Raw genomic sequence first — 25011 nt, 5'->3', positions numbered from 1 at the left:
TATTTGCCGCTGCCGTGCGTCGCATAGGCTCTGTTCTAAGCCTGTGTGAGCTTCAAATTTGACTGAGAGATTAGCGCAGCATTGATTATCCTGTCATAATGACAGACATCGCGTTAGGACCCATGATGGATGAATACAGCACCACATACCTCTTATATCCAGTGACATCTCCTCTGATGTAGATGCGTGCCAGTACAAAAATGCCCCCTTTTAGTGCCCCCAGTCTTTGTTTACAAGTGACCAGCACATGACCGCTGCAGCTAATCAGTGGCCTCATCATTAAGGTGCTACACTACTGGCGTGACCTCTCAGCAATGGGAGTCATGATGCCAGAAGTGACCCCACCAAAAAATAGAACATATCCTATTCTTGTCAGTTATGCAGACAAGAATAGGCATTTTTACAATAGGGGAGGACAGGAAAGTGAGGGACGCACACGGCCAGTATCTGTGGTTTGCGGTTTGCAGACCCAAAACAGAAACGGTCATGCGCATTACGCTTAACAAGAATAAAACCATCCAGAAGCAGGTAGGAACCCCCTGTGAGGCTATCTATGGTAAGCTGAAACCTGTATGGACAGAGAAGCCCAGGGTATCAATATGACATCAGGTGTACAAAGTATTATATGGTGCGATCAATATCCCTGTATCGTTGGCATAATCATGCGTCTTGCTGCTTCCTGCAGCTTCACCCACTCCTATCTATAATCAACATATCATTGTTCAAAGGTAAAGTGCACCTAGCCTTCCTGCTGCCTGAGGTGAAAACTAAAATGGCCAATGCAAATTTCTTAACCTAACCCCATTGCCACAATAAAAAGCGGTCATTGCCTATGGCCCTTCTGCTGCCCCCTCTTGCCCCTACCTGGTGCCTCACCTGGCCTCATTGGTGGTGCACCCCTGGGTAAAGTCATTTAGTAAAAAAAAAAAAAAGGGGGGTAAATGCCATAAAAAATCCCAAAGAACCATTACTTATCCGGTAAACCCCAGCTGTTCCAGCACTGCCGCCACGGTCCTCGGGGTTAATGTATCTATATTATTGAATTACATTTCTTTGCGATCGCTCATGGATCACAACCGGGAATCCTCTTTATTGGCGCAGATGTTGAATTCTAGCTCCTGGTTATTCATTTGAAACACGTTGTTGAAGGACAGAGTGGAAACTGCCAAGGGTAAGACATGTACTTTAGTGACTAGAATGCATGTCTGCAACTAATTTTCCCTGGCACCGCTACCCCGGGGGAAGCATTCAACAGTCATGTGAGCAGGCAACATGCCAATGCCATGTGTAGAGAAGTGATTTCCAACAAAAGGTTGTGTATGGCTGTTACACACCGAAATGTCAGAGTCATTAAAAGCAGTTCAGTCAAACAAGACAGGGCTTGAAAACAAGGGTAACAATTCCAGATGTATGGGAAGAACAAATCTATTTCTAAGGATAGAAAAGAACAACTACAAGGTGCCATGGTGGGATGTGCCTTAAATATCGTAAACTAGTGCCAGCATTAGATATAATACATCAGAGGTTAGACCTTCTTATTAGACCTCCCAACCCTCCAGACAATAAGATGTTTTCAGGTTCTGCCAGAACCTCCAGCAATCAGCTTTAAATGAGGTGTTCGATTTCCCTGCAGCGCCACCACAGGAGAAATAGAGCATTACATAATACACAATGAAATCAATAGACAATCCTGGCTTGTTTTTATTACGGCTGAGGCTTCATTTGGGTTGTGGCCTATGTGGTATGTTAATTAGTATGTTATTTCTTTAATAAATGCTTCCTATGATCAATAAAATCAACTCATGGTGGCATATCATTATTTGGGTGAGAAGCAGAGTTATTGGTCAGGCGGACTAAATGCCGGAGAGATGGCTTCCCGCTCTGGTCTGTATTAGAGTATATGGATAGGGGGTGTGATTATTAGGCAACTTCTTCACAATAGGGTTGATGATTGGCTACATATAGAAAGAAAAAAAAATACTCATAGATAGGCCTCATGCACATGACCGTTGTTGTGTTCCATTCCGCAAAATGGGGTTCCGTTGTTCCGTGATCCGTTTCCGTTTTTGTTTCCGTGTGTCTTCCAGACATAATGGAATGTAAAAAAAAGTCTAAGACAGGTTTGCCATGCAAATGATAGGAATAAAGCGGACGCGGATGACAATCTTGTGTGCCTCCGCGTTTTTTAGCGGTCCCATTGACTTGAATGGGTCCGCGAACCGTTTTCCGCGAAAATAATAGGACAGGTTATATTTTTTTGACGGACTGGAACCACGGATCACGGACGCGGATGGCAAACGGTGCATTATCCGCATTTTCAACAGCTCCATAGAAATGAATGGGTCCGCACCTAAAACGCTAAAATCGGTGGAACGGACGCGGAAGCAAACAACAGTCGTGTGCATGAGGCCATAGGCAGCCATTCTTCACTGTAAAACCGGAGCTGTATCTAAACCATACAGAGGTAGTGATAACGTCATGTGAAGGTATCGTCTAGAGACTCTCGCAATGAAATATGTACATAATGAGACCACTGACAAAATCACTATGGATTAGGCTTAAACATGACGGTATACATTCCCCGATAGGTTAGTATGATGGAAGGTCAGTTGTTAACCAGAATCGTAGAAGTTAAAGATATAGAACTGGTTGTATTGGTTAAAAACCAATGATATGAAATGTAAAAAATTTTAACTTTTCTTAATTTTTCATAATTTCTGACCCGGACTAGAATTTTTTTATTGTGTTATTAGATGGGAATTTGAGGTATTGTGTTTATTTTGTACAGAATTTTTTACAGAATCACAGGACACCATGAATGTTGGATTCCTTCCCTGAGCATGGAGCTTTCATGCCCAGTCGCAGGATGGACTTCAGCCAGAGAAGAAGTGCCTTCTCGTTCAACTCTGTGGGACCATTGTGAAAACCACTTGACTGTTGATACACAGAGAGTCTATACAGCTGCTCCTAGCAAAGCGCCTGGTGGGGCAGCCGCAGAAATAATTTTTTTCCTTGCTATGCTGCTAAGCTTTGTTATATTATGCTTTATAGTAAACTATAAGAACTACGTTGATTAGAGGCATTGTCCGAGATATAAAAAAGGCTGAACGGGAAGGCTTACAAAATAATGAAATAAGCTTTCCTTACCTTTTAAAGGTCCCACTGCTCAAACACCACGATCAGGTTCCCAAAGTTTTCCATCCCTGCTATGTGAATGTAATGACATCCCATTTGTCAATCACTGGCCGGTTATGTGTACATGAGCAGCAAATAACCCCTGAGGCTAATGATTGGCTGCAGCAGTCATGTGAAACGGAACGGGACATCATATTTAAAAGGTTCCTCCTGATGATCTTAGACCATCCCTTTAACACATCTACCAGTAGGTTGCTTATCACAATTTTTGTATGCATTTTATATTATGGTGAAAATATCGCTGGAAATCGGTTTTAATAAAATTTATTTCCACTTATCATTTTTATGTTTTTTTTTACAACTATTATCAATACACGCTAATATTTTCATCTTTGGGAAGCTTTGGGAAGAAGACACAGTGTACTTGGGTGGGGGCAATGACCATCAAGTCAAGGAGTATAATATAAAGACCTATAAGACTCCATGGTTACAGACAAGTTGATTGCCTTGAGGGACTAGAAGCAGAATACTTTTTGACAGTCATGTGGCATTCATGCCCAATGAAAAATATCCATCTGACACAGAGAACAGATGAAGGTCAGGTAACTGTGAGGACATAAATGTCCCTCAGATAAGAGAAGCTCCGCACTGGAGACAAGTCTGTGTTGCATCCTGTGAAGCATCTTAGGTTGCAGTGAGAGGCCTTGTGGTTGTCATAGGGAATTTTTTTGGGTGGAACTGTGGCTAGCATGTGGACATGTGTTGCTGGCTTTATTGGGGGTCTGGAATAGGGACATGAGTCTGAATTTGAGGGGCGTCTATGGCAGGCATTCTTGGCTTTTGGACAGTCTCAACCCTGTGCAGGTGGGCTGATGCCCAGGGAGCTGCCAAAGCTGCCCTCATGGCCGCCAGCCAGGTACATAGAGATCTGATTAATTAATGTAGGAGCATCAGGTACTTATGCACCTGGCCAGCGGCCACAAGGGCCCTCCTGATTTCAACTGTATAGCCATCCTCAGGACTAGTGTCGAGCGAATCAAAGTCCACAAATTTCAGGGAAAATTTGATTTTCCCGCGAAGCCGCATTTCCTCGTGCTTCGTGGTCACGAATCGATTTCCCTGAAATGGTGGTAAAAAAAATAAAATCATACTTACCTCATCCATTTGAGCGCGAAGAGCCGCCGCCATCTTGATTGAAGATCCCAAGCCAAATCCCGTATGAAGTGCGAAATTTCAAGATGGCGGCGGCCAGCTCTTCGCGATGAGGTAAGAATTATTTTATTTTTTTATAATTTTACACTTTAATATTAATGTCAGATGCAGCATCTGAGGGGTACAATGACAGCGAGCAGCGTGATCTCCGTTCCCTGTCATTGCACCCACTACTTACAAACAAATGCACTTCGCAACAAAGTAATTCCTCACAAAGCAAATTTTTTTGTAAAATTCTGCGAAGGAGCGAATCGAATTTTCCATTACTTAGCTCATCTCTACTCAGGATGATGACATAGCTTCATACTACAGTGTGGGCGGCAGTATTTTGTGCTGCACTGTGGTATCTAGTTCTGCTGGGGCAGTATATTGTGCTGCACTGTGGTATTTGGTTCTGCTGGGGCAGTATATTGTGCTGCACTGTGGTATCTAGTTCTGCTGGGGCAGTATATTGTGCTGCACTGTGGTATTTGGTTCTGCTGGGGCAGTATATTGTGCTGCACTGTGGTATCTAGTTCTGCTGGGGCAGTATATTGTGCTGCACTGTGGTATTTGGTTCTGCTGGGGCAGTATATTGTGCTGTACTGTGGTCAGGGCCGTCTTTAACTCGGGGCAAAAGGGGTAGCTGCCTCTTGAGCCCCGCTGGCCACTGCCCACAAATTTAATGACATCTATGATCCGGAGGACAGGGAAGCGGTGGAAGCTCTATACTCTTACTGGTCCTCGGCTCTCCGCTGTGAAGGCTGCGCACATCTGAGGTCGCACTGTGACCTCACGCTATGCGCGCCAGTTCACAGCACAGCAGACTGAAGAGGAGGAAGACTGAGCGCGGGCGGTGAGGAGCGGCGGCGTCCGGAGCAGAAAAGGTAAGTGTTTTTTTTATTTTACTTATGAGGCTGATGGAGGCACTGGGGGCTGAAGAGAGGCATATGGGGGCTAAAGGGAGGCATATGGGGGCTAAAGAGAGGCATATGGGGGCTAAAGAGAGGCATATGGGGGCTGATATAAGGCATATGGGGGCTGATATGAGGCATATGGGGGCTGATATGAGGTATATGGGGCTGATATGAGGCATATGGGGACTGATATGAGGCATATGGGGGCTGATGAGAGGCATGGGGCTCTTATCTAAAGGTCTGATTGGGGGTCATTCACATTTGGGTCTAAGCTGCCTTTTGCGTACGCCACGTGCCGTGATGTCACACGGAGGCGCTGCAACTCTAGGGTGAGCCGAGCCCTGGTCTCCTTCCTGTGCCCACTTCCAGCCTTGAGCCCAGCTGCCCAGAGCACTGATCCTGAGCCGCTGGAGTCTTCAGAACTGTAAGTATTTACAGTAATTCACTGTAAGCTATACATCCTCTGCGTCTGGAGGAAAGAAGGTTTGTACACAAACATAGAAGGGGATTCTTTACGGTAAGAGCAGTGAGACTATGGAACTCTCTGCCTGAGGAGGTGGTGATGGTGAGTACAATAAAGGAATTAAAGAGGGGCCTGGACGTATTTCTGGAGCGTAATAATATTACAGGCTATAGCTACTAGAGGGGGGTCGTTGATCCAGGGAGTTATTCTGATTGTCTGATTGGAGTCGGGAAAGAATTTTTCCCCCCTTAAGTGAGGAAAATTGGCTTCTACCTCACAGGGTTTTTTTGCCTTCCTCTCGATCAACTTGCAGGATGACAGGCCGAACTGGATGGACAAATGTCTTTTTTCGGCCTTATGTACTATGTTACTATGTTATATTATATATATTACTTGTTTTATGTAAGTAAGGGTGCTGGGTGGTTGGAGAAGGAGGGGAGGGAGAAGGGGGAGGGAGGGATGGATGGAGGAGGAGTTAGTAGTACAGTACTATCTGCACATTGTTAAAAAAAAAAAAGTAATCTGCAAAATACTCTATATTTGTGTCAGAAGTTGTGCTTTTTTAATTTTTAGAATAATGATACAGCCATTTTATTTGATACTTTTGTGCTGATTCTTTTTCCCCCCTCAATATTAAGGGACACTATAGTCACCAGAACCACAACAGCTAAACGTAGTAGTTCTGGTGTCTATAGCATGTCTCTGCAAGCTTTTTTAAGTAAACACAGGAAAAAAGGCAGTATTTACATTACTGCCAAGGAACACCTCTAGTGGCCACTCATCAGACGGCCACTAGAGGTGCTTGTGCAACACTGGCATTCACACTAAACACTCCTCATAGAAATGCATTGATTCAAAGCATCTCTATGAAGCCACGCATGTGCCAATGCTTCCCTATGGGAAAGCAGTGGGTTGGCTATGTTGTACTCATACACTGCACATTCCTGTGACTTATATTGCTGTAGAGCTTGCGATACTCACACACTGCACTTTTCTATGCATTTTATTGCTAAAGTGATCTGTGATGTACAAAGGCGGGATCCAGGGGGCCCAAGTAAATTCTTGCCCAGGGTCCAATCAATATTAAAGACAGACCTGACTGTGGTATTTGGTTCTGCTGGGGCAGTATTTTGTGCTGCACTGTGGTAATTTGTGCTGCTGTGGAAGTATATTATGCTGCACTGTGGTATTTGGTTCTGCTGGGGCAGTATATTGTACTGCACTGTGGTGTTTGGTTCTGCTGAGGTACAGTAGCATTTTGTGCTGCACTGTGGTATTTAGTTCTGCTGGGACAGTATGTATTTTGTGCTGCACTGTGATATTTGGTTCTGCTGGGGCAGTATTCTGTGCTGCGCTGTGGTGTTTGGTTCTGCTGGGGCAGTATTTTGTGCTGCGCTGTGGTGTTTGGTTCTGCTGGGGCAGTATTTTGTGCTGCACTGTGGTGTTTGGTTCTGCTGGGGCAGTATTCTGTGCTGCACTGTGATATTTGGTTCTGCTGGGGCAGTATTTTGTGCTGCGCTGTGGTGTTTGGTTCTGCTGGGGCAGTATTTTGTGCTGCACTGTGGTGTTTGGTTCTGCTGGGGCAGTATTCTGTGCTGCACTGTGATATTTGGTTCTGCTGGGGCAGTATTTTGTGCTGCGCTGTGGTGTTTGGTTCTGCTGGGGCAGTATTTTGTGCTGCACTGTGGTGTTTGGTTCTGCTGGGGCAGTATTTTGTGCTGCACTGTGGTGTTTGGTTTGTGTTATTTTGTTTAGGGCTATGGTATTGCAGGCCCCGCCCCTCCTTCTGTTGGCCCTATCTACTTGTGTTGACCTGCCTTCTGTTACTTTGGACCCGCCTACAACATGGGGCCACTTTTAGTTTTTTTTTTCCATTTCCACTTTAAGTTCCCAGTCCACCCCTGACTGTGTGCTACAGATAATGTGAAAATGTTGCGCAGAACGTCCTGTTATGCCACATACTGAATATATTACAATATATGAAACCCCTCTAAAGGGGAATAATGTGACTAATCTAATCTTTTTCATCAGGACCTTCCAAATAGCACTACTAGGGGTAATATTGGTGAATACATTTGAAAACTGTTGACCCTCCTACACGTAGGACAATCAGGGGTGTTCAGCAGAAGAGAATATTCTGAAATTTTTATATCCTCACTTAGCAACACTCAAAGGGGTTATCCCATGATTAATGTAAAAAATGAAACCTGACTTCATACAGTACATGACAATGTCCTTCTAACCAAGCTAGAACCAGTCCTGTACCTCCCATGGAGCCAGAGATCTTCTCATTCATTGCTCTGCTAGATTTATATCAACCTGCCAGCTCAAGGGGAAGTGTCTTTTCTGCTGCAGCTCAGGGGGCGTGTCCATGCTCTCCCTATCACAGCTCAGAGGGCATGTCCATGCTCTACCTATCACAGCTCAGGGGGCGTGTCCATGCTCTCCCTATCACAGCTCAGAAAGCAGATGAAGGATAAAACTGAGCATGTGCGGCCATCTCAGTGAGCAGGTCAAAGAAATAAAAAAGAACAAACAGCAGGTGGTGCTCTACAGATACATTTTATTGAATAACTCACTGGCTATACAAAATATTGAATTGCATGCAATTGCAAAAGTATTCAGATCCAGGTGCTGGTTTGCAAATTGTAAAATATTTTTTGTGGGACAACCCCTTCAAAGGGGTTTTCTGATCAGAAAACTTGTGTGTATTCTATTAGCAAACAGATAGGAGCACTCCATTCATGACTCTCATCTTTGAGCCAAAGCAGAGTGGCCTCAAAGAGCATTGCTTGCTCTCTAAATGAAAGTGGGCACTATTTATGCTGCATTTACGCTGTGGTGGCTCTGCAGAGAATTGGAAAAACATGCCGCCATGTGCCCTCAAAAATGACAGCTGGTCACTGAGGGTCCCATCAGTAAGACACCCTGTTACCAGCTTATTGTAAGTGGACGTTTCTCATAACCAAGGATTGCCTAAAGTGGGCAAACACCTTCCCAAGCCCTGCCATAATGGTATCTCATGTGCCTCAGTTAGTTGAAGCATCTTGACGTACTATTATGTCAAGGTGATCGCATGAGCAAACTGGCCATAGACCCTACTGCGAAACTTCCTGGTGGACTGATGCCCAAGGGGATCGCCTAAGCTCTCTTCATGGCCCCCAATCAGTTACATAATGACCTGACGCTCCCAGTATAAATTAACACTGGGAGCATCAGGTATTTATGCACCTGGCAAGTGACCACAGGTACCCTTCTGAATTCAACTGTATCACCATCTACAATACTACCTGTGGCCTATACTAGAAACAGCAGTATGGAAAGCGAGTCAGATGAGTATTATCTTTTTAACTTTCCTTATGAGCTTGAGGAGCATACTACTGGTGGCACTATAGGGGGGCATTACTTTTATCAAAGGGGGATCTATAGAGGGAATTTGTATAACTGGTGGTAGTGTGGAGGACAAAATTACTGGTGGTATTATTACTACTGGAGAGCTATAAGGGACATTATTATCACTAGATGTACAGTACTATGAGGGCAGTTATAATAGCTGGGAGCACTGTACAGGGGATTATTATTGCTGTAGGCACTATAGGGGGCAGTATCAGTACTGTGCACACTGTAGGGATATTATGGTTACTGTGGGCACTACAGGGAGCTTTATTTCTACTGGAGCCATTCTGGGGAGCCGATTACACTATGACTGTTGAGCACAATTACTTGTGTATAGTACTAGTATTACTGAAAGAAGTTGTCGTTGCGGTCTGGATGGGATGGAGAAGATAAAGAAAGAGAACATGTCCATCAGAGGAGCCGTCACTGGATATAAAAGTTATGTAGCACTGTATTCTCTTGCATGTTTGTGGTGCTGAAAGACTCAGAGAACAGCTGTAATATGCAGCCATACTCCCTCCACCACTACCGGCGCTGACATCACTATGGAGACGACCGGGACCTGGGACCAGAAAAAGGTTTTATCAAAAACAATTGTATCATAAAATATAAAAAAAAAGGGACCAGAATAGCTAAACAACACTTTAAAATACTGTACATTTTATAGGGGAAAAAAATCCACTTCTAACCCCCTACACATTAGGCATCCCCATAGCCATCTCAACATTCACTATATATTTACACACGCATATATATTATTGTATTTACACTTATTCAAGGTCAAAAACATGGTTGAATAGTGTGGTTTTTTTTCATACATGTACCAAAAATGCTAAAATGCAAATGCTAAAAAACTCTAAATTACTGCGTTCATGCAAGAATTTTAAAAAGTTACTAGTTCTGAAATGGCAAAAGGGAAAATCTACAAATGTTGTCGTCCCAATTTCTGCACTAATGGAAATATTTTTTACTAGATCCGAAATGACAAAAAAATAAACAGCACTGCCGTATTCCAAACTGGTCACTTTATTGGAAGAAAAAACACTCAAGCAATAAAAAAAACATATCCTCCTTGACGCGTTTCGGGCACCCAGGCCCTTTGTCAAAAGAAACAGCTCCGAAATGATAGGATGATAAATCTAAATTGTCCTGAAGACCAAAAATGACCTTCATTCTTCCCACCCAGCTGCTGTTTTATTAGTGAGGGTAAGAATATCACAGGTGCCCATAGACAGGTGCAGGGAGAGAGGGAGCAGCTCTTGTTGTGATGACAGCGCTATGACGCGTCGTCGAGCGCGTCCTGTTACGCGGTGTGTCGCCGCCGCAGTGGTCACTGCAAAAGATAAAGTTCTACTTTAATTCGCTCAATGTGGTTCGGTTCAGTTCACGGCAGACATATTTACTAAGATACAGATGTAGCCGAGCTAACATTGACTCTGACAACACATGGCACAGTATATTGAACTCCCATAACTTCTCTATGCAGTAATGAATACAATGTCATTCCATCTAGCTCTGCTGCTGGGTGAAAGGAGCAGACTGACTCCCCCGCTGCACCCTCCATGCACCATGCATGTGCACCCATACAAGTAGCTTGCCCTGCCCGCAGTGACATTTCTCTCCTGACTTTCCAGCAGCACATGCAGCCAGAGATCTGGCGGTGTGGTTGGGCTAGAACAAGCTGCTGGGGAGGGGCATGCTGTGATGCAGCAGAAGCATATGACAGCAGTAGCAGATCAGCTCCAAACAGCAAGTCACACACTGTTTTCTTATCTCCCGACTGCTATTTTGCTGCAGTGGCCTCATTTAGCATTGGGTTGGCACCAGCAGCTGCAGCCGGGCAAGGCCCTAGACGATAGCGAGTGGTGTATTGTGCCCTGTTCTGCATGGCTCTCAAGATGATGCTGATGCTGAGCTCCGTGGCGGACTGTGCTCCTTCCCTCTGCTAGCTTGTGGCAGTATGGATGTTGCTCTTGTGACGACCTCTGGTGATTCCATCAGTAGTCCATTGCGGATAGGCATGCTGAGTAATCCATGGGCGAGGACGTAGACACACGGAAAATAAACCACAGCTTTCTTCGGGACCACAACTATGTGACTGAAGGTAGATCCCCCATTCTTGTTACTACTAACCCCCCCTAACTTGTGCCACCCCCTCCTTGTGTGTAGTCTATACCCCATACCCGCTGACTGTGCCGTACATGTGTTATTGTGTCCATGTCTTGTCCTGATGATTTGAATTACAAGGGGGGGTGCAGTACAAATAGTGGCTGTGTAGGGTATCTAATCCCGTCTAGTTCTTCAGGGGTTAATTACTGCAGACATTTGTATTAAGTAGGAGAGGAGATCTCGGCAGGTTACAATGTGATTCCGTTTAGTCCTAGTGTTTCATGTTGTCATAGCGATGCTTTAAGTGAATTAAAATTTATTCTAGAACTGTAACATTGTGGCCTGCTATAGGGCGGAGGGGGGGGGGGGTGCGTACATATATGTGCGCTGATCAGATATGTCGTGATATAAGGATCGGCGTGTATTTTATGTTTTATATCCTATTTGTAAATTCATTCTTTGCTTTGTAACTATTTCTAGTAAACAGAAAACACGGAACCGATAATCCGTATTAAATAGGACGTTATTTGGCAGTCATTTGAGAGGCGCATTTCAGAGGAGGCTGCAGCGGCGAATAAAATATGAGGCTACGATGAGAATATAAATCTATAGGTTCCTGACTCCAGTCTTGGAGAAGGTAGAAATCCCCAGGGTGTCATCTAACTACTCAAGGGCAGTATCAGTGCAGGAGAGAAGGTTTGTGTGTCGAGGCTTTGAAGCAATTACCAAGATGATGTGAAAGAGAAATCTAATGACTCCAATACATGTATGAGGGGATGGTCCTATACATGGGGTAATTGATGAGATGGTCCTATACACAGGGGAACTGATAAGATGGTCCTATACACAGGGGAACTGATAAGATGGTCCTATACACAGGGGAACTGATGAGATGGTCCTATACACAGGGGAACTGATGAGATGGTCCTATACACAGGGGAACTGATGAGATGGTCCTATACACAGGGGAACTGATAAGATGGTCCTATACACAGGGGAACTGATGATAAGGTCCTATACACAGGGGAACTGATGAGATGGTCCTATACACAGGGGAACTGATGAGATGGTCCTATACACAGGGGCACTGATGAGATGGTCCTATACACAGGGGAACTGATGAGATGGTCCTATACACAGGGGAACTGATAAGATGGTCCTATAAATGGGGTAAATCATGAGATGGTCCTATACACAGGGGAATAGATGAGATGGTCCTATAAATGGGGTAAATCATGAGATGGTCCTATACACAGGGGAATTGATGAGATGGTCCTATACACGAGGTAAATGATGAGATGGTCCTATAAATGGGGTAATTCATGAGATGGTCTTATACACAAGGTAAATGATGAGATGGTCCTATACACAAGGTAAATGATGAGATGGTCCTATACACAAGGTAAATGATGAGATGGTCCTATACGCTGGGTAAATGATGAGATGGTCCTATACGCTGGGTAAATGATGAGATGGTCCTATACACAGGGGAATTGATGAGATGGTCCTATACGCTGGGTAAATGATGAGATGGTCCTATACGCTGGGTAAATGATGGGATGGTCCTATACACGGGGTAAATGATGGGATGGTCCTATACATGGGGTAAATGATAAGATGTTCCCATACACAGGGTAAGTGAAGAGATGGTCCTATACACAGGGTAAATGAAGGGATGGTCCCATACATGGGATATTCACATGTAATGAATCTATTTCTCCATTGACAATAGCATAATTCAAAATGGGACCAATTGCTGTGGACGTTAGACCAGTCTAGTGCCCAGTTTCAGGTTGTTGTTTTTTTTTTTTTATACTTGCAAGGTCTTTGAAAGCAATCCTGCGACAGATTGATGGTCTTATGAAAATTATGAAGTTGCGTAGTAGTCACAGCCCAGGGTAGAGTGGCCCATCAGATCGGCTCAGGTTCTATAACTGTAATTACATTGACAAATAACCCATGTCGTTATTTATTTTCCATTGCTTATATAGCTCCAACATATGAAATAGCGCTGTACAGAGATCGCCACCATTCACATCAGTCCCTGTCTGCAGTGGGGCTTAATTTCCGTACTCTGGAACAATTTTTTTTAGGAAGCCATTAATCTGAGATTTCTGGAGTGTGGGTGGAAACCAGAGAACTTGAAAGACACTCACACAAACATGAGAAGAACATACTCCATGCAGATGTTGTCCTCCATGAGGCATGATGCATGGTGAGAGTAACCAGTTTCCTGTATTCCTATTGGTAATCTGTGTTTCTGACCCCAGCTTGTCTTTTGACCACTCTCTGTCTCACGTTTTGGTACTGCATAGCCCGTCTGGTCTTGACCCAGTTGACTCTTGCTTTTGTGTTTGTTTTATCAGTGTTTTCATCTCTGCACATATTTTGTGTGGGGACTGTCGTCCAGTTGCAGATCAGCCGTTTAAGTAGGTAGGAACAGTGGGGTGGTCTCAGTTCGGGGCCTCACTGTCCTAGACTGTACCTCCACTATATTTCTGACAATAGGTCATTAATATCTGATTGGTGGAGATCTGACACCCCGGACCCCCGTCAACCAGCTGTTCTGCAGTAGAAGTTGGAGCAGCAACAACAGCTATGTCCATTGTAACATAGTAACATAGTACATAAGGCCGAAAAAAGACATTTGTCCATCCAGTTCGGCCTGTTATCCTGCAAGTTGATCCAGAGGAAGGCAAAAAAAAAACTGTGAGGTAGAAGCCAATTTTCCTCACTTTAGGGGAATAAAAAATTCCTTCCCGACTCCAATCAGGCAATCAGAATAACTCCCTGGATCAACGACCCCTCTCTAGTAGCTATAGCCTGTAATATTATTACACTCCAGAAATACATCCAGGCCCCTCTTGAATTCCTTTATTGTACTCACCATCACCACCTCCTCAGGCAGAGAGTTCCATAGTCTCACTGCTCTTACCGTAAAGAATCCTCTTCTATGTTTGTGTACAATTGTGTGCAGTGCTTCTCCCCTTCACTTCAATGGTGCAGGGTGTCAGACCCCCAATGATCCAGAGGATAGGCCATCAGCATAGAAGGACTGGAACACTCATAAAGAGAACCTGCTAATGGCTGTATAAGTGCATTTCATGGCAGACATTCAGCAGGCCATGTCATGGATGGTCTTGCTGTGTCCGCCAATGTGGAGACATGCTCAGTTCTGGAGGACCCTTCTCTATGAAGACCGCTTGAATATATAAAATCTACAATACCCAGGCATATTAATGTCCAGACCAATGTATACAATGGCATGGCTGGAGCCTGGTGCAGGTGCGAGAGTCAGACCATCAACAATCTAATAATTGATATCTGATCCTAAGGACAGGTCAAGGCTTCATAATGCTCCCCCTATGCTGATATTACCGGTGTGCAGTTATAACAGCATGACATCCACTGCAGGTAAAGTGGACGTGCACATGTTCAATGCAGCTGATTTAAGGGCCCTGAGAATAATTTCCTAGAAATACTGTAGGCTTTATTGCTGAGGGAGGCAACTCATTTTCAAATGTAGGGATTTGGGGGGTACTATCTTTCCTTGGGAGAGAGCACTTTAATCGGCATGAGGAGACTTATAGGCCATACATGCTTCTCTGGAATTCTGGGAAGAAAGAGATGCAAAAGAGCTCTTAACAAGCTCTGCCTCTAATGCCACCAGATGTAAGGCAGCTATCCTATAAGTCAGTGTTCGACCCTTTAAATAGGCCTTGAGACATGACTCGTATATTAAATAAGCCAGCACCTCATCTGCAGACAGCTGTTTCGGGGTGATTGCCCCTCATCAGTGCAGAGCAGAGAGTACTGTCTTAACTGGGTGAGAGGCCTAAGTCAGGATTTGGGGGGTACTATCTCTCCTTGGGGAGAGAGCGGCTTAATCGGAGTGAGGAGACTTGCCATATTTTTCGCCCCATAAGACGCAGGTTTTTCCCTCTGTCTTATGGGGTGAATATTAATGAGCGCTTCCATCATGGAAACACTCATTAGTTCCGGAGGAACAGGAAGCGGTGAAGGCTCTGTACTCACTGCTTCCTGGTCTTCTGCTGTCGGCTGAGCTATGGCTGTGCACAGCGTGAGGGCGCTCTGTGACCTCATGCTGTGTGCGCCGGTTCACAGCACAGCCGACGGAGGAGAGAGGAGAAGAGTGCTGACGGTGTGGAGCGGCGGCGCCCGGAGCAGGAGAGGTAAGTGATTTTTTTATTTTATGTCATCTGAGGCATGGGGCACATCTGAGGCAATGGGGGCTGATCAAAAGAGGCAAGGAGCTGATTAATAGAGGCTTGGGGGCTAATATGAGACTGGGGCTAGTCAAAAGAGGCATGGGGTCTGATATGAGGCTGGGGACTGATCAAATGAGGCATGGGGGCTGATTTGAGACTGAGGGCTGATCTGAGGTCTGAATGGGGTCTTATTTATATTGGGGCTCATATCTGAGGTCTAATTGGGGGTCATTCACCTTTGGGTGTGAGCTGAGGTCTGATTGTGGGTCTGATCTGAGGTCTTATTGAGGTCTTATTAACATTGGCGGTCTGATTGGAGCTGTGATCTGAGGTCTGATTAACATTGGGGGTCTGATTGCTGGTCTGACCTGAGGTCTAATGAAACATATTTTTTCTTATTGTCCTCCTCTAAAACCTAGGTGCGTCTTATGGGCCGGTGCATCTTATAGGGTGCAAAATACGGTATAGGCCGTACATGCTCCTCTGGAATTCTGTGAAGAAAGGGATGCAAATAAGATTATAAGATTACAGTGGATATTTAAAGGCTATGGACACCTTTGGTGCATTTTACTCATTTTGGACTAAAAGTATTTTCTTATTGGTCTTTATCAAAAATATTCAACCTTTTTTTTAAAATACAGATGTAAAAATCTGTATTTCAGATGTGAAGCCTTATCCTTATTCTCCCGACCCCATAAACATTCATTATAGCTCAAGTCTTATGAAACTGATAAGAATATGGCTTAAATGAGTGTTTATGAAGTCAGGAGATCAGAGATAAGAGCTACACATGAGCCGTCAAGAAGTGATATTCTGCAAATTGACAGATTTTTTTACCCTTGTATCTCAAAAACAGTTGAACATTTTTGATAAAGATCAATTGAAAACATTTTTTTATCCAAAAAGAGTAAAACGCAATGATAAAAAAAATAGCCCCGAAGATGTCAATAGCCTTTAAAGTGTTTTTTCTGCGGCCAGCCCCTTCCTGGTTGGTTTGCCACTGCCTGGCCCTGTCAATCAAAGCAGCCAGGGAGGGACTGGCCACTGAAGGGAGTGGATCGTGGGTGTAACAAGAGCAATGGTGATGTCCTCATTGCACCAAAGGCCTAATTTAAATATAAAGAAAAATATCATGACTCGGGAATGGAGCTTCGAATCAACAAAGTTTGATAGGGAGGTCGATGGTGACATATTCCCTTTAATATAATTCAGCATAGAAAACGAGTTACTTTTGTAATTTGCTTTCTATTACAAAAATGATCTGGTTGTGCGATATTCTCGTTACTTCATTATAATGGCGCCATCTGGTGTTTCATCTGTATAGTAATGTGTACATCCACCTATTGAGGTGGTCACACATGCTTAGTCTCATCCTTCAACTGCCACTAGCCATATCTACTGTTAGAAGCTGTGACAGTTAAAGGGAGAGAGCTGCAGCACAAATGACATTGCACTGAGCTGTGATAGGGAGAGAGCTGCAGCAGAAAGGACACACCCACATAGCAATTGGAACAACCAATAGGGAGATCTGCTGACGGCTCCTTTATATCAAGGAATATACTTCACTTATACACAAAGGAGATACATTTTACAGTATTGTTGCATGTCGTTTTTAAAGTGTTTTTCTGGTAGTTTTATATTTTTGACCTATTCTCAACGATGGTAATCAATATCAGACCAGTGGGGGTTTGGCCCCAGCCAATCATCTGTTTGCCCCAGTTAGTGCCAGACGTCTCATCCATTAGTCACATGGCCTAGACACAGCTTGATCCTATTCAAATGAATGGAGCTGAGCGGCAATATCAAGCACGGATTCTATACAATGTATGGTGCTGTGATTGGTATGCCGTAAGGAGGCCACGGTGCTCACGTGGCCTCCTCAAACAGCTGATCGTCGGGGGTGCTGGGTGTCAGACTCATCTGATCTGCTATTGATGACCTATTCTGAGGATAGATAATCAATATAAAAATCTTAGAAAACTCTTTTAAAGCATTCCATAACTTTAGAAAAGAAAAATTATAAGCTGAACAACCCTATTTATGAATTTCATCTAGGGAGCGGTGAGCGATCAATAAAGCAAAATTTGCAGCAGCAGTCATTCCGTGTCTCTATTTTTATACAATATGGGGGGAAGGGCTGATATTGTATGTGGGCTGGTGGGATTGCTGCTTTTTAGTCCCAGTCCGGCCCTGCAGAGACATCATCGCTGTGGTCAACACAGGACATCATGGCTACAGCAGTGGGAGGATTGGAGCAGCTGTGCTAAGAAGGGTGAGTATAATTTTTTTATTATTTCATTGGGTTTCTTGTCTTTTAAAAAAAAAGTAACTTGGCTTTGCTTAATTTATCCTTTTTATAGTTGCATTTTGTATCCCCCTCATAAGGGTTTTTTGCCTCCTCCAACACGGTAGGATTATAGGTTGGACTTGATGGACCTGTGACTTTTTCCAACCTTATCAACTATGTGACTATATAACTATCAGGGCGGCCATTCCGTTTTGCTAGGCAGGGCCAATTTTTATAATGATAGGCTATGGTGTCGCACTGTGACATGCTGCGACTGCGACACGACAGTCACAAAAAATCCATCCAAGATGGATTTTTCTGTGACTGTCACGTCACAGTCGCAGTGCAACACCATAGACTATCATTATAAAAATTGTCATGCAACATCAATGTCGCAGTGTAGTTGTGCCCTATGTGTCGCGCAGCCCTAGCCTAAAGCTGACCTACAGCAGTGAAGAAAAATGGCTGTGTTGTTATGGAAACCTGGAGTAAAACTGTGTGTATGTGGAGACTAAGGGCCTGCAAGCTTCTATTGGCTGATAAGGGACATGTGACCGTGTGTTGGCAGTTAGGATATGAAGAGAAAGACTTGCAGGCTTGTACTGGCTAATGCAGGTCATTTTTGGGAATATCTCAGGAATGGTACGTCCTAGAGAGCTGAGACCCGGTCTAAAACCTTCCCGGACACCTGATATACCTGTGTGCCAAATTTGGTGAAGATCGGTCCAGTTGTTTGGTCGCGCATAAAGAACACACAGACAGAAACTCATTGTGTACCGGCAAATTACCTCCACAGTATTCTTTCCCAGATAGTAAGTGATATGAGTACCAAGTTTAGTAGAAATTGATCTATGAGTTTTTGAGTTACAGAGCAATATGTGTGTAGCAAAAACAGTTGGAGCATACAAACTCCATGCAGCTGCTGTGTAGGGGCGAATGACCCCCACAAGATTTTTTTCCAGGTAGCAAGAGATGTGTATAGGTGTACAAGTTTAGTTAAAATCGATGGTTGCGTTTTTGAGTGATCGCGGAACATACATACACACATATATACGTCCGTCTATATATATTTATATAACTATATAAATTAGTGCTACATGAGATGTTTAAGTCAGGGTCTTGAGAGAAACTGATGCTCATTTAAACAAAATGAATTGGTGGGGGGGGGGGGTAATTTTTTTTTTTACAACCCTAACGAACACAGTTATATATTCTATCTTATATATTCTACTTTACAAGAAACTTATTGTCAGCCTGAGATTCAGCAGAGAGAGATTTTGGTAAAGATAGAGAGAAAGAGTACTACAACCCCCATCCTGGCCTATATCCATACATTGCTATCTAGAAGATTTGCACTGTGAATTTTTGGGACCTGTGTTTGACACCATTAGATGTACTACAACTCCCATTCTGCACTTGAGTTAATAGAGATTTGTCTGTTTACTACAACTGCCCTGGTTACTGACTCCAGCACCATACGCTGGTCACTGCACCTACATCTCCTGCCTTGCACCTGTACCAAACCCACAACACCAAGAGCACCCCAACTACCATCAGGCAGGAACCCCAAAACCAGGGTCTCCCCCGAGGAAAGAAATTGTGCACACTCCTAACACTGCCCTGGTATTAGGAAGCATCGCTGTGATAATGCCACTATGAACAACTGTTGCAGCCAGAGCCACTACCACTCTCATCCTCCAGGATGGCCTCCTCTCACTGGACAGCACCTGGGAGTGTTGGAGTGAGGATAGCCACCATGAAACACCACTACTCCTATCAGTGCCACAAGTACCACTCCCCTCCTCCTGGCTCTCCCCCTGCAGGTATCTGCATAGTTACAGTATAGGTGAAAATGTAATGTGATAAGGAAATTATTGTACTGGTGCAGCGTACTCAAGTTGTGTGTAATAGAGTTTCTGGGTGTAGTAGTGCAATGACACTAACCTGAGACGGCTGACTCTCTGCAAGGGCAGGTGATGGTAGAAAATGTTCGTGACGCCAGTGCCAATTAAACGGTGGCACGCCGTTTGCTGATAGCAGGAATAAATGAGGAACACTGTGATGTTAAAACAGAACTCCAACTTTAGTAGTTTTCATAGAGACATGAACGGAAGCACAGTTCCTTTGCATACAGTTGATTTTTCAATACGGTCGATGCAGGCAATACAGATTGAGCAAGGTGAATACAGAGTGTTAAACACACAGGACTTGCAGTACAGGAGCTTGCACTCTATCTCTGACTGATCCTGGAACATAGCAAATCTTCTCCAAGGCCCAATACCTTAACTCTGGCGTATATCCTTGGTTTTAGCTTTATAAAGTACCTCCTCTGTTATCTTGAGTACCTCTTGCTTCTCTGCGCTTTGCCTCTGTCTCCCTCTCAGCTTCCTCAGGCTCTAGAAGTTTCTGAACAGTGGTCTTCCTGCCTCTGCATATATATATGTTCAGGAGGGGAACCTTCTCTTTGCATCTGGAACCCGGTTACAGGGACTGCAATACCCTCTCCTGGTCCGCAGGCTTCAGGCCTGGACTTGTCTCTGACATAGTCTAAGCTCCAGCTTCAGACTGCAGGCTGCAGCTTTAGACAGACACTTAGACTAGACTCCCTTTTGCTTCCTTGACTGGGCCTTATATAAACTAGGGCTCTCTAGCTCCCTCTAGTGACTAGAAGCTGGAATGACACCCCTAGCAGACCTGTACATGCAAGTTTCACAGTAACAGGGAAATACATAGCATTACATTATATGACAATTTATAAAAATGACATATACCAACTTCCCCATAAATAAGGAGGGACGACAGCACACCAAGTGACACTTTTGTAGTGACGGGCATTACAGTCCCCGTACACTACATACCCCACTGCTTTAAGCTGAGTACGACCTCGTACTCCATCAGGGCTCGCCCAACTGGAATCTCTACCTGAAACAGAAAAAAGAGACATGCAGGCATACATACATGTAATTCATCTGCATTTACATTCATATCAGGTCCAATTGGCAAAGATGAAGGGTGGTGACAAGGGGCGTCGTTCTCTTCTCTCAGGATAGTGAATGGAACTGGGGCGCTGACCTGGCACAGCGTAACATTATAACCAGGATAGTCCATGACAATGAATAAGTCCATAATAGAACAGCAAAATAGATAAAACAGTATAAAAGTTCTTGGAGGCTCAAAGAACAAACATGAGTCCGTACCCAGGTTATTTTCCTAATAAATCACAGAGGCTCTCATTCGGTGGAGTCCATCTCTGGGCACATTTCCTTTTAAAAGAGCAAAAATCTCAGAGGCTCAGGTTCTTTTGAGTCTGTCTCCGGGCACGGTTCCTTAGTATCAAGTTGCACAATAAACTGACAGCAAAGACAAGTGCTGTCATACCCCTGATCAACCTGAAAAGGGGGTTAAGGGTAAAAGGTGCAACTCAGGAACAGGCACAACTTGGCGCGGGGTAGCAAAAGCAGGCAGGAGGTCCTGGAAACAAACGTGGCTTTGTTGGCTTTATTACTTCAGTGGCCAACACCTACCACTGAGCCGTGGATGAACTGGCAGCCGCAACAAAGGACCAGGGAACATAGGACTCCTGTCCTGAAAGGGTTAACAGCATTTTTCATTGGTGAAATAAATCAAAGGCCTAGCAGGCTGATTCACAGTGGCATATCATAATCACTTGACCCTGCTGGCAAATATGGCCTGTAGTAGTCCTCTACAGGAGGATGGGCCCACATAACGGTGTTAGGGGGCAGCTGCAGAGTAAAGGGGCCCCTAATAGGTATTGGCCCCATGGGCCTAGGGGTAAACCCTTGGGTGGACCGTACCGGTCCCGGCATGATAATGGTGGGATGGATTGGAGTGGATAGCGCCGCCTCAAGCGGTCCGGTGGGCTCTGTGCAGCAATTCACAGCAACAGGGGGTCTTCTTTGGGGCACTGGCGGAGCGGTGGCAGCAGAAGGTACTCTACGGGTGGTGACAGGCACCCTTACCTCGTCCTTCTTTGGCGGCGTCTGGATCCTGGCGGTCGCGATCTTGCGCAGCTCCCGCAACTTCTCCTCCAGCCGGACAATCTGCTCACCGATGCTCTCTGTGTCAGAGTCGCGGTCATCTGCTGGCGCCGCCGGCGCAGGTACTGTCGCCGATGGCACGGGCTCGGCCTCTGCAGGTTCTGGTGATGCATCGGGTCTCCGACCCTTCCGGATGTTCTCCAAGGTAGCATGAAGTCCTTGCAAGTTTTCCATATCTTGTATGGTCTTCTCCCGACGAGGCAGCTCGGGGGAAGGATAGGGGCTCACCCATTTCTCCAACACGGTTGGCTGCCAGAAGACGTTAGGCCCAATGAAGGAGCTCCGCTCCTGGAAGGCGTGATGGGCCGGCTCTGGAGAGCGTTCCGGTTCTCGCTCGCAGCCAGAGTAGTCTTCTTCTTCTGCCTCCCAGTCCTCAGGTGCTCGCTTGGGATGGGTCACGGCAGTTGCATAAGGGCCTCTCAGGCTCTCGGCAGGGGTGAACTCCACTTCCTCTCCCTCGCGGAGGCTGTGTTGATAGGAAGGGAGGTAGTCTCTCTTGACAGACCTTCTATTCACATATAGGTCTCTGCCAGTCAGATAGTCTTGGATGAACCCGTAGCCACGGGTTTTGTCAAAGGACACCACCACTCCCTTTCTCCTTTCCAGGCGGGGTTGGGTGTTGGTGTGTCTTTCATGGATAGTCTTAGTCAACTCTTCGTAGTAGATCTTGGTCTTGGTATTCCGCTTTATAGCGGCCTCCCGGATCTCCGCCATTAGTGAGGACCATTTGAAAGAGGGCTGAAAAAAGTCTCTCCACGAGCCATAGCAGGGCTCTGGTTCTTTCTCCCTTGGGCGGCAGGCGGGTTTCTCCGGTCCCGGAGAGTAGGCCGGTGGAGCCTCCTCTGGCTCTACACCAATATCACTCATCTTTGAAATCTCAGGTGCGGACGTTGCAGCAACGCTCTGTTCACTTTCCAACATGCTCGATCCTTCTCTGGAGAGCGATAGGGTCGCGTCAATTTACTCAGCCAGCTCCTCCCCTTTCACTGGGAGGCCGCCCCCCAGGTATTCCAGTATATGGAAGGCGGAGTCCATGCTGGCAGACATGCAAATGTACAGATAAGCGGTGGCGCCTGACCTTGAACTCCTTCCCGCTTTTTCATCAGAAGGGCGCCAATTTTTCCCGCCTTTTCGGGATGAAGATGGCGCAGCAGTTATTTCAGTAGCCTCAGCGGCCATCTTTAGCAAGAAACGCTGTCCATTCACTGACAGCAAGCAGGATTGTAAAAAGTCCACAAAACCACACTCCAATGTGGCGTTTTTCTTCCTCTTGATAGCGCAACACTGTACAGCGCTTTTTGGAGGTTTTAGGCACACTTTGGGTAGGATTTTCAGTCCACAAAGTCCACTTTAAATAAACAGGTAATTTGTCACTTTGGTCACAGGGCAACTGTATAAGGCACAAAGTTCACGCTTCTTGCACTATAAAGCGTGCGTATCCTGTTCGTGACGCCAAAAGAGAGGTGCAGCGTACTCAAGTTGTGTGTAATAGAGTTTCTGGGTGTAGTAGTGCAATGACACTAACCTGAGACGGCTGACTCTCTGCAAGGGCAGGTGATGGTAGAAAATGTTCGTGACGCCAGTGCCAATTAAACGGTGGCACGCCGTTTGCTGATAGCAGGAATAAATGAGGAACACCGTGATGTTAAAACAGAACTCCAACTTTAGTAGTTTTCATAGAGACATGAACGGAAGCACAGTTCCTTTGCATACAGTTGATTTTTCAATACGGTCGATGCAGGCAATACAGATTGAGCAAGGTGAATACAGAGTGTTAAACACACAGGACTTGCAGTACAGGAGCTTGCACTCTATCTCTGACTGATCCTGGAACATAGCAAATCTTCTCCAAGGCCCAATACCTTAACTCTGGCGTATATCCTTGGTTTTAGCTTTATAAAGTACCTCCTCTGTTATCTTGAGTACCTCTTGCTTCTCTGCGCTTTGCCTCTGTCTCCCTCTCAGCTTCCTCAGGCTCTAGAAGTTTCTGAACAGTGGTCTTCCTGCTTCTGCATATATATATGTTCAGGAGGGGAACCTTCTCTTTGCATCTGGAACCCGGTTACAGGGACTGCAATACCCTCTCCTGGTCCGCAGGCTTCAGGCCTGGACTTGTCTCTGACATAGTCTAAGCTCCAGCTTCAGACTGCAGGCTGCAGCTTTAGACAGACACTTAGACTAGACTCGCTTTTGCTTCCTTGACTGGGCCTTATATAAACTAGGGCTCTCTAGCTCCCTCTAGTGACTAGAAGCTGGAATGACACCCCTAGCAGACCTGTACATGCAAGTTTCACAGTAACAGGGAAATACATAGCATTACATTATATGACAATTTATAAAAATGACATATACCAACTTCCCCATAATTAAGGGGGGACGACAGCACACCAAGTGACACTTTTGTAGTGACGGGCATTACAGTCCCCGTACACTACACTGGTTGTTGTCACACTTCGGTGTGGGAGGAAAACACCACACCGAGCATAAGAGACAGGGGCGAACAGGGAATCAGGCCTGAGAACTAGTAAAACCCTAACCTAAATCCTGACAGACTACCAGTATGAACAGACCCCAGAGGTAGGTGTGTTCATACGCAGGAATACCTAGAGCCCTATCTAGCCCTATAAGACCTTGTTACTAATGGCCGGGATGAGACTACCTGTTCCTCCAAAAGGAAGGACGAACAGAAGGCTCCTTCAGGCCAAATACAAACAATAGGGAAATCCAACACACAGAACCCAAGCAAAATACAAAAGGGAAAGGAAAGACTTAACTTCAAGAAGGACCAGGAACTCCGCCGAGATCCACACACCAGCTATCCAGAACTGAAACTGATGCTATAAACCGCACAGCATTGTGGGAGAAGCAACAATAAATAAGGAAGGTTAAATGACCACATTAGCAAAACTTGAGGCAAGGGGTGTGGTCATTACCAGAAACAACACAGACGCCTATTGATCCACAAGCAAAACTTGTCAGATCCAACCACGTGTTGCCAGTCTCACCAATCTCCCGTCACCTACCCGGGCACAAAGAGGTAATTCATGACCTTCAAGATGTTATTGAGCTGCATGTCCATTCCTAGCATGCTTTACCAGTCTGAGCGCTGCGGGATGACTGTCCTGATGAGTGAGATATCGTCTGATGTTAATGACACCATCAGATGGAGGAGAGAGCGCGGTGAGTGAAGTGACAGATCTAGACAAGACAACAAGACAGCTGTACT

At 45.2% G+C, this 25011-nt stretch overlaps 1 protein-coding gene across 2 annotated transcripts in view; it reads left to right on the top strand.

Annotated features, from left to right (window-relative positions):
* Window positions 1-10965: 10965 nt before the first annotated feature.
* The window catches only part of PPP2R2C (protein phosphatase 2 regulatory subunit Bgamma), a 209346-nt gene continuing 195300 nt past the window's right edge, over window positions 10966-25011 (top strand). For both annotated transcript variants that reach the window (XM_040420571.1, XM_040420570.1), the window contains exon 1: window positions 10966-11206. In XM_040420571.1, the coding sequence (XP_040276505.1) occupies window positions 11137-11206 (70 nt within the window). In that variant the 5' untranslated portion in view covers window positions 10966-11136. The remainder of the gene's footprint in view (window positions 11207-25011) is intronic.

Source organism: Bufo bufo, chromosome 2 (assembly GCF_905171765.1).
Source record: "Bufo bufo chromosome 2, aBufBuf1.1, whole genome shotgun sequence".
Taxonomy (NCBI): domain Eukaryota; kingdom Metazoa; phylum Chordata; class Amphibia; order Anura; family Bufonidae; genus Bufo; species Bufo bufo.
This window is presented reverse-complemented; position numbering and strand designations above follow the sequence as displayed.